Here is an 11174-nt window from a genome sequence, read left to right as displayed (position 1 = left end):
TGTCGACGTTTTTTTTTTCTCTGTTCGGGACATAAAACTACTGCGACCAGTAATTTGATCTATTGTAGTATATCCCGTGTCCTTAGTTTAGTGCATGTCGTATTACTTCAACACTATTGAAAAATGATGAAGTATTCGGTTTTGATACAGTTGTCATTCTTGCCTTCATCGCAAGGAATCGATTCTAATTGATAGGTTCCGCTATTTATACCCTTCGGAGTTGGAACACCCTCCAAAGGCGCGCCCCTTTGTCAGTCAAAATTGGATTCGTTAACAACAAAAACAAGCTATGACACCGATAATGACCATGAACCCTATTCTTAACCACTTCAAACTAGGGAACAACGATTAGAAGATTTGGAATCACATCGGTGAAGACTAACTAACTCATTTTTTCCTTGTTTCAAGATCATCCTCGGTCCAGGCAACCCGAGGACTTATCACTATCAACAAGGCATAAAAAGTAACAAGGACTAAGATGTGTTCCTTTGATTACTGAAAAATCCTGTTCCCCTAGTTTGAAGTAGTCAAGACTAGGAATCGGTGGTAGATCTTACATCCCGTAACGTACCACGAAAAGGTGATCTACCCACGTTACGGGGCAGGACGTTGTCGACGTTATGCTTGTATCCCTTATTGTGTACTGGAAACATGTAAGCAGCTTGAAAACCTAATTTACGATCGTCGAATTCGGGCCAGACGCTGACTTTTTGCAGTTGAATAGAACATTAGGTCACTAATCTTCCATAGCGAAAGCAATAAATTGACTCAGGAACGAACTATGTGAGTATTTTTTAGAATGCAATTTTGGAATGTGGGTGTCTCACAACTGGAACTCGAACGTTGCGCTCCATCGTCGATGTCATCAGAAGCCGATATCAACTAAAATTCGAGAACGCACTGGTCACAAACTGGGAAGGGGCGAGAACGAAATCTGCAAGCAAGCTCTGTAGAGTCAGATCCAGGGATTCATGGCGGCGAAGCCTCAACAAGGAAATCAAGTAAGTCGATAGTAATTTGACCCGGGCCCAGGTGAAAGCAAAAGCGAGCAGCCGCCCAGGATGGCAGCCTTGCACGTTGGCGCTTTGGACCACTGATGGTCCGTAGAATACATGAATGTTAATAAAACTCGGAATGTGATATAAATGCAGCACACGGTACTTGATACTAAACAATCATTTTTATACAAAAACATTTTCCGAAATCCTATCGAAAGAGCAACAATAAATAACGACTTTTTATGTGGAAAATATGTGTACCATCATCTGGATTCTGTGAAGAGGCCTCGATAGCCGGGAATGTGGGGGTTCGGTGGACATTGGGCTCGCCATCTTGCGCATCTAAGCCAAATAGGTACTGGCCGAGACGTTTCCACCCTTGCCGGTCCAGTTGGTGTGCACGAACTTACCCTCCTTGCCCAACAGTTCGTAGGTGTGCGCACCGAAGTAGTCCCGCTGCGCCTGGAGCAAATTGGCTGGCAGACGTTCCGAGCGATACCCATCGAAGAAGGCCAATGCGGCCGACATGGCCGGAACTGGTACTCCCCACAAAACGGCCTGGCTGACAACCTCGCGCCATGATTGCTGGTTCTTGACGATGGCGTTCTTGAAGAAATCAGCCAACAGTAGATTGGACAACTGAGGGTTGCGTACGAACGCATCTCGGATGTTACCGAGGAAGACGCTGCGAATGATGCATCCTCCACGCCACATCAGAGCAATGCCTCCGTAGTTGAGGTTCCACTTGTACTCGTTGGCGGCCTCGCGTAGCAGCATGAAACCCTGGGCGTACGAGACGATCTTGGCACAGTACAGAGCATTGCGGATGTGAGTCAGGAATGCTTTACGGTCAGCAACGGAAGCTTTAACGTTCGGTCCAGCCAGCTGCTTGCTAGCCTTGGCACGTTCCTCCTTCAGCGCGGACAAGCAACGGGCAAACACAGCCTCACCGATCAGCGTCACCGGAACGCCATGGTGCAAAGCGGCAATTGCCGTCCACTTTCCGGTACCCTTTTGTCCAGCGGTGTCCCTGATACGCCCCAGCAAATAACCTTCCTCGTCTTGGTAGTTCAAAATGTCACGAGTGATTTCGATTAAGAACGAATCCAATACTCCCTTGTTCCATTCGTCGAACTCCTGGGCCATTTCCTTCTGGGTCATACCGAGAGCTAACATCAGATGGTAGGCTTCGCAAATCAGCTGCATGTCACCGTACTCGATACCGTTGTGGACCATCTTGACAAAGTGGCCAGCACCTCCTTCGCCGACCCACTCGCAGCAAGGATCACCATTGGATTTGGCGCAAATTGCCTGAAACAAGAAGCGATTGATCAAATGATTTTTTTTTTAGTGCTTTATATCCACTCACCTGGAATATATCCTTGATCAGTGGCCAAGCGTCCGGATGGCCTCCGGGCATCAGGGAGGGACCATAGCGAGCTCCTTCCTCTCCGCCACTTACACCAGATCCCACGTACAGAATGCCCTTGGCCTTCAGTTCTTCGTACCGCCGGGCCGAATCCTGGTGTTCCGAGTTACCGCCATCGATGATGACGTCGCCCTTCGCGATCAATGGAAGCAGTTGGTTAATAAAATCATCGACCGCACTGCCGGCTGCAATGGAATCGGAAGCAAGCAATTAAATTAGCAACAAAATCAACTACGTCAAGCATAATCATCACGTGATTGCCTCCGTTTGAACTTTGGTGAGGTCTCTCCTTGTAACCTTCAAGTCATGCAGCAGCGCGCACCGAGCCGAGGATGGTTGCCGACAGCAAAAAACAAAAGTGATTGTCTATGGGGTGCTTTGCGCTCTAGAATGAATGGAAAAGGCCCCGTGGCATGAAGTGTCAGTTCTATGGCACCTTCAGTTTAGGCTCTGCGGGCATTAGGGACTCACGAGAGTGACTCGCGAAGCGAAGTGAAATCTCAAGATCAATGTTCGATCGTGAGTGAGTCTAGGTTTGTAGGTAAGCACCGTACGGTGGGGTGGTTTTGGGAACAGTCTTTTATATGAGAAGTGATTACTTAAAAGAACGGAGTCTTCAAATTTACTGAGTTTATAGAACTAGTTTTGGAGAGCTCCTCAGATGATGGGTTTTGAGTGCTCTTTGAGCGGTCATTTTCAGGTGCTCAGGATACTACGAAGGTGATTTGGCCAGAGGACGTTAAGTGTAGATAAACGGGCTATTATGGCGGTTTTTATGAGGAAGTTCAAACATCTTTTTACTTCCCTATATAAGTCCAAAGAAAGGCAAACAGGTGGGCGGGTCAGAGTCGGTCAGAGTGTGAATTGAGCAGATCTAAGTAGATGGCTATAGCAAGGCGTGTTTATATAGTTCTTGCCACTGTCGGATACTCAAATCCAAAATCACTCCAAACTACGGTACATGCTTCCACCAGCAAGGAAGGTCATCGCACGTATAACCTGTTATGCAATAGCCGATCGAGGCGCATTCAAGCGGACACCGCGTACATAACTTTCGCTTGCCCCAGTTTCGATGCCGTGTTATGCCTGGTTGAGCCGCAAAGCAACGAAGCCCACAGAGCTTTTTGGTGTGTGCTACAATTTATGGATTAGTCTCTTACACAACTGACTGGATGCTGTGGGACTGTCGATGCACTTGGAAAGGAGATAAATAACAGTGCGTCTACTACAGTTGACGCCGGTTACTTGTGTTGTCCTACGTAGGCATGTTGTTGTTCTTATCTCCTTGAGGGATTTATTTTTATTCTCGCTGTAACCTCTAAATGACATTATAAGCCACAACAGGAGGGTACATCGCCTTTGACTCAAGTCACGCTACTTCACCAGGAATGAATCATAGCAACGTTTAAACGTGTCGTCACTCGAATTGATTAAAACTGAACTCACCTTTCACCAGCATCATGATCTTTCGGGGTGTCTTCAGCTTGTTGACCATATCTTGCAGGGAAGTAGCTCCAATGATGTTCGTACCCTTGGCTTCATTGTCGAGGAAATGTTTGACCTGTATGGATTCGTAAATTGGACGATTAATCTACATATCAAAACCAGACGTCCAGTGACGTCGTTGTCCTACTCGATGCAATTTATTGCACGGTTATCAGAGGCTAGACATACGAAATAGCTTTTATGATGTCACGTCTCTTCTGTTTGTTTGATAATCTATTCGTAGTCTCTATCTAGATGCGATGACAGCGTACCTTGTCGACGGTTCTGTTGTACGCGCAGACGACGAAGCCCTTCGAGTCCATGTTAAGGATCAGATTCTGACCCATGACGGCCAGGCCAATGAGAGCGATATCGGCTTTGCTGGAAAATTTTAAAAATATATTTGTTCTAGATTATGGCAAATTGAAAAATCAATTGTTACTTCAATATTCTCGAGCTCTTCACCCCTATTCTGTAATCCATTTGAAACGGATTTCTCGCACAATTTTTTTTTGTGTTTGAAATCCGTTAGGAATAGGAGTGATTGTCTGAGATTTAGATGTTTCTTTACTTTAAGTTCGTTATCTTATGTTTTTCGAAGTCTATAGCCTCGGATATTTGTTTTCTGTCTTGAAATCTATTCATGTCCCAGAATCTTCAAAAATGTTCATGTCCGTGATATTGATTTTTTTTTTCTATGGCGCATCGACAAATTTTAAAACAAGTTTTCTAATTTTTTGTTAGTTCCAGAATGTCGGAAATTTTGTCATGCTCCAAAATCTTGAAGATTTGTCTTGGCCCGGGATCCTGAAAGTTTTTCCAAGCATAAGATCTAAGAAATTTTCGAAGTTTCAGAATTTTGAAACTTTGACCAAATCCTGAATCTTTAACATTTTTTAATGACTACACTGAAACAAGTTTTCACTTAGTTTATATTAGGAACGCACATAATATTTTTCCAATAACAAAAATAATGATTGTTATCTGAAAATCACATAGCATAAGAAATTCTATATGAGAAATCAAATAGATTTTATTGGACACATAACGTTCATGTGATTTAGTGGTGCAATTTTCAATTATTGGATCACATGAATATTTTCCACTGATTATGTGATTTATTTTATGAGTGTACAATGTAATGTTTGTCTAAAGATTGTACTCGAAAAAAATGCAACATTTTCTTTTATGTATAACTATTTATTGCATGGGTATACCTTTATGAAATTTTGAGTAAAACTAGTTTAGTGTGTAATGTTCACATATGTGAAAAATCTCGTCACAATCTGTCAAGCGGCTATCGAGATGGCTTCCAAGCAAGAAGTGCTTCGACAAAAAAAATATGGGGGCGGGGTCGTGGAAAATCCAGGACAGTTCCACAGGTGGATCGCGAAACAGTTTGGAATCGACAATTCGACCGTGTGGTAAAATCATTCAAGGAGATCCAGACGACCCAGCGGCGGAAGAAAAGCGAAGACGCCGACCCCATAAACGCAAAGAAGGTGAGGGATTCCTTCAAGCGCAATCCGAACCTTTCGATTCGGGACGTGGCGAAGAAGGTCTGGTTCGTCCAGCAGACAATGAAGCGGGCCGGACTTCATGTGTTCAAGGTAAGGAAGGCGCCTAACCGAACCGGTAAACAGGTGGTCAAATCCCGCACCAGGATGCTGTACCGCGAGTGGTTGGTGCAGCCGAAATGCATCGTAATGGACGCCGAGACGTACATTCAAGCGGACGCCAAGCAGATCCCCGGCCTGGAGTTTTTCGTCGGCAAGTCCCGCCTGGACGTTCCGGAGAAGTTCCGGAAGAAGAATTCCGACAAAATTGTCAAGAAGTACTTAGACGGCAAATTCAGCAAGCCGTACATAATCCCGGGACCATCTACGGCCAAATATCGAGTATTTTACGAGCGCTCATGGCCGCCACAATCTGGTTGAGTTTTTGGTAGGGAACATATGATTTGAAGTTTGGCTTGTGTCGTTTGACCTGTAAACGGTCAAATTTGATCGTTTATACGTCAAACGATATAACCCAAACATCAAATCGAATGCTCCCTACCAGAAACTCAGCCAGATTGTGGCGGCGATGAGCGATCGTAAAATGCTAGATAGAAGAATGCCTCCAGAAGCGCCTGCTGTCCTTCCTCCGGTCCCACGAAGGTGAAACTCTGTTTTGGCCGGATCTGGTATCGTGCCATTACGCGAAACCGGTGATGGAGTGGTACAAAGCCAACGATGTTGTTTTGTGCCGAAGGAGGCAAATCCGCCAAACTCGCCAGAACTTCGCGTAATAGAAAAGTTCTGGGCGATTTTGAAGGGCAAGCTCCGGAAACAGGGAAGGTCTTCAAAAACGACAAGGATTTGAAGAAAGAGTGGATGAAAGTGTGTAAGAAAGATGGCGCAAGTGTTGCACAGGATTTGATGGGTAGCGTTAAGTCCAATGTGCGGGCATATAGCCTATTAGAGGAGGTTGAATAAACCAATTTTGCAAAAACATAGCTAATATGTGTTTATTTATTCCCTGAGAGTTTCAAAAATATCCGACTTAAAATGAATTTTTGTTGATCATTTTTTCGAGTACAGTTTTTTATATCTAAATTACTTTGACAGCTGCTTTGAGTCTATTCACAGGATTTCTTTAGAATCTTGCTCAAATTTTTTTTTCAAAATCATCACAGAATTTTCGGGATTCCACTAAAATAATCTTTGGATTATCTCTAGAGTTCCATCATAGTTTTATCCATGATACTCTACAAATTCTCTCCAGAAAATTATTGGAATTCACTTTCCCATTTTCCTCAGTAGTTCTTCCAAGAATTTTTCCACATCTGAAGCTGAAGATAGTTCCAAAGAAATTCTAGGGGAATTTACATTTACGGGAGCATTCGTACAAGAAATTATTCAGGGAATAGTAATAGTTTTGAGTAGACTTCCCTGGTAGATCTCCTGGAATTCTGCTCACAATTTCCGTTGAACACTCTCTAGAATTTCAACAATTGCACAATTACAGTAGTTCTTACATTTCCCTTGTAATACTTCAATCAATTACATTTGAACTCTAATCATCAATCCCTTGGAATTCTCTCCAGAAATCACTTATTCTCCCCAAAAAAATTGTTCCTCAAAATTCAATTTAAATTCTCATCAAAATCCCATTACAAACTCTTCATAGTGCCAGAATCCTTAAAATTCTTCCAATTGTAAGAGGCTGAACAATTTTACAAGGCTCAAATCCTTTTTTCTGGGATCTTGAATTTTTTTTTCAAGGTTTGGCGACCAGGACGTCACACTATCAGCTTTCTATCGACAAAATCGATGCGACGAAGAGACTGCTTTCTTTCTTATTCTGCTGAAGTCGAACAGGTTCCCAGTATTCTAGAACTTTTCTAGCTTTTCTATTTCAATATCAGCAAGTAAAAAAGCCAGGAGCCATATATTTTTACGAAACCTCTGAAAAATTGCGATGAAATTGTCTATGACTAATTCGTGATCACAGGCAAGGGAAAAAATATAAAAAAAATTATAATCTGGCCTGGAAAAGTTTCGAAGATAACGTACTTGAATGTCTCGATCACGGAGTTGAAAAGATATTCCATCAGAACCCACTGGACAGTTCTGTCACAGGCAAACAGACGTAACTCTTTGAAAAAGTTTTTCTTGAAAACATAGTATCTCAAAACATAGGACCTCAGTAACGATATCTCTCGGCTTCTCGCGGAAAACAAGCTTGCTCGCTAACTCGGAAACAATATTGCATAAAAGTTATGTATGATGTATAGAAACGTCAAAGTGATCCGATGCCAGCGCTGCGGCGAGTAGTTCGCAGAACTGATATTATTCAAATCAACCTTTTTTTTTTGTTTTTAAATCTTTATTTGAGAGATTTTTAGCCGAAGGCTAGGTCATCTCTCTTTCAAATCAACCGTTAAATGCGTAAACAATGAAGTGTCTGTTTGCCTTTGGTTCTCTTCTTTAACGGACTTAACACGCTGATTTTGAATGAATCTTTTTAGCCCAAATTTGTTACCAAATCAAGCTGTGATTTGATGTGATTTTTTAAAGGCAAATTTATTGCTCCATTATTGGTTGTAAGAAAGTGATTAGAGTTACCTTTGGGTGCAAAAAGTGACTTTTTAGTGACTGACTTGAAAATAGTGACCTAGCCACTAAAAATTGGCCGGCAACCAACAAGCCCTGATATGGGAAAACCATACTTTTTTTTATATCTTTCCAAAAATGTATGGTATTACCACAGTTAAACAGACATAACACTCGCAAGTTGTTCATCGATCAAGCATTTATTACCCCAGATAGACTATGGCTTATATCATGTAATATAGGCTGTCTTGAGCACTCATACATCTAGTTTTCACTGGAAATCCTATATATGAGTGCTCATTGCAAGACCGCCTATATTACATGATATAAGCCATAGTCTGTACGGGGTATAATCATAGAGGTAACTCTAAGACTAGAAGGTCCCGAAATAACGTGCTCAACTTTTTGGCTCAGCTCTGGTACTCTCTTCGGTCCCAAGCTAGTCGATTTACCCCTCGAAACATAGGAAAATCCACTAACCCCTCATTTTATCTGTCAAACTTTCATAGCGAATCAAAACAAACATTGTGTAGTAGTATAATTTCGACAAGAATGGGGTACGTTAATAGTTTGCTTGGGACCAGTAGGCTAGTCAAGTAGTGAGCCAATTTAAAATCGTTAGTTTCGTATTGATTGTTGGTATAATGGTCAATTCAAAAGTATCGTAGTTGGTAGTACCGCCACCTGTGGCGCGCATAGTAAATTCCCTTGCGTTTGACGTTTACAAACTACCGCCATCAGTTCAGCGTACTGCCCACCACAGTGTACTCAACAGATGATGGTAATGTTTTGTAACGATGTTTTACGGTGACAAATATTCAATAGGTTATGTCTGTTTGTCTGTGGTATTACCATAGGTATTATTCTGATTTAAAACTTAATAGATGTGCTTGTAGATTTTGTATCACCTAAATTTTTGCTGAAGATCACTCTCGATCAAAAGTGATGGCATTCGGGGTAGTGACATTCGTGGTAATGTAAAACAACCGTTTGATCATGTCGTAAGATTACTAATATCGTTAATAATTAATAACTATTTTATTTGACGTTTGGCTGACACATGGTCTTAAACGAAAGTAATATAAAAAAAATATTGTTTTCTCATAGTAAATTCTAGAGTCGGTGTATAATGAGTCACGCCAAGAGAAAAACAGTTGAACTCGCATCACGGTTTCCGAAGGATTCCCTTTCTTTTCACTTGGCAACAGAGGACTTCTACATCAACTTTAAATTACTTCTAGCGAGAACCAAAAATAACGGCTGTAGTGAATCATAATATCAGTGATTTTGTCAAATTATCTTATCAAAAAATAGTAGAAATTCTCATTACTGATCAAAACCAAACGTATCCCATGACCATTTAATGCTCGCTGCGTGTTTATGATGATTTCTTCAATTTTATTTTATATTTCATTGCAATACCTTTCGTAGACCTTTCATAGCATCGTAATGTTTATTTACTTTGCACGATAGGTAGCCGATTTGACAGTTCAATAGGTAGACTTGGCTTCACTTTTGGCGTGACTCATTATACACCGACTCTAGAAATTCCATTAAGGTAAACTTAAAACGGTTTGTGCATAGTCAGTTTCTTACCAAATGAGTGGATATTTTGAGAGGCTAATCTGGACCTGATTTTGAGCTGGTTGAGCACTGTGGAGCTTAATTTTCAAGGTTTGCTCTTCCGATAAAATATCTTTTAAATCCTTTGAGGCCCAGATATTTAGTTATAATTTAATGAGGCTTCCTAACGCACGTGTACCCAATTGCGAGACGCTGAAATGTTTCTTTTGAGTTGATCTATGTGGAAGCTACAGACAAAAGTATTTTTTAGGACGGAACTCGAAGGTCGCAAACAATCGAGTCAGTAAGCAAGAAACTGGTTCGCTAGTTTTGACCACGTGGTCTGTAATGAAACCTGTGATTTTTTTATTAGTTTGATTTCGGTGCCCTATGCATTTTTATTTTTCAAAGCATGCATAGACATAATATAATAAAACATACATCTTTTGAAACATTAAAAACGACCCTTGCTTAGTTTGTTTTCGATGCAGACCCTATCAGCTTTACAAACATTTACACGCCAAACGCCAATGTAACTACTCAGTGGCCCAGTATTTGAAATATGATGTAGGTACCTACATGTATGCATCTGGAGAATGTTTAACCTTCGCCGAGACGTTTGCGGTGATACTTTTTACCCCTCATCATATACCTAACCTATGACGACAATCGACGTTCAATATAGAGACGATCCACCGATTGACAAAAGTAAACTTCATCAATACGGAAAAAATGCATACAAGGCACCACTGATAGATAGCGTTAAAAAACACTACTGGAATAACTTCGTAGCTACGCGCTCAGGGGCCAGTTCAAGTAAGTACACAACCGCGGTGACTGGCAGAAATTGAACCTATTCTTCCTGCTATGCATTGTCTACTATAAGAGAGTCCACTAATGATCGAATTAAAGTCACACCAATCTATACTCACGGTTCAGCCATCCTGGTGTGATTTCGAACGATGAACTGAAGAAATTTGGAGAAAATTTTGAAGCTCAGGAACAACGAAGCGGAACACTGTCGTTTTTTTAACACAAATTTTATGTAAGACAGACACTTATTTATTTGTACAAAAACGAGTAAACTCCGGCACTGTTGTACGGATCGTTGATGATCGCGATAATCAAGCAAAAGGCTTGCGGAATGGAGCACACTCGAACGATGACTGCGAGTGGATGTCGTACGATACAGGTCTCGAACCGTCGTCGTTGGTTGCAATGTGCGCCTTGTTTGATAGTGTGTTTGGTTGTTTTATTTGCTTTCCAGACTTTGTATAGAGTACCTATCAGCTATAGGAACGGTATAAAACGCACGTGGTTTAGTGCGGACGCATTAATTTTGTAATACACAGTAATGAAGGAGTCGCGATGATTATGTGGTTTTTCGATTGCGAAAGGAGTGTTTGTGTCAGCGACACAGGCGGCTCAATGTCGTGGTCACACGGAGATGCAGCCGAATATACATGTATAAATCAACCATGCGGGTCCGGTATCAAGGAGGATTATGTTTCATGATTCGTTCGGACAAAATGTTGCACGGAGTCTACATCTATGATAAATAATAATAATAAAAATAAAAATAAATTTAATTTAATTTTAGTC

The 11174-nt window shown here is 41.5% G+C and overlaps 1 protein-coding gene across 1 annotated transcript; it reads right to left on the bottom strand.

Annotated features, from left to right (window-relative positions):
* Nucleotides 1-1161: 1161 nt before the first annotated feature.
* Nucleotides 1162-10694, bottom strand: Pgd (phosphogluconate dehydrogenase). Its single transcript, XM_065234917.1, has 5 exons — nt 10505-10694; nt 4185-4293; nt 3874-3988; nt 2368-2612; nt 1162-2309 (listed from the first exon to the last, which is right to left on the bottom strand). Exons 1-5 carry the CDS (start codon nt 10513-10515, stop codon nt 1341-1343), a joined length of 1449 nt encoding a protein of 482 aa, XP_065090989.1. The 5' UTR covers nt 10516-10694; the 3' UTR covers nt 1162-1340.
* Nucleotides 10695-11174: the final 480 nt, after the last annotated feature.

This window comes from Ochlerotatus camptorhynchus, unplaced genomic scaffold (assembly GCF_037179485.1).
Source record: "Ochlerotatus camptorhynchus isolate MF236.1 unplaced genomic scaffold, CSIRO-AGI_Acam_v1.1 ptg000446l, whole genome shotgun sequence".
NCBI lineage: Eukaryota > Metazoa > Arthropoda > Insecta > Diptera > Culicidae > Ochlerotatus > Ochlerotatus camptorhynchus.
The sequence above is the reverse complement of the archived record's forward strand: the minus strand, read 5'-3'. Positions and strand labels throughout refer to the sequence as shown.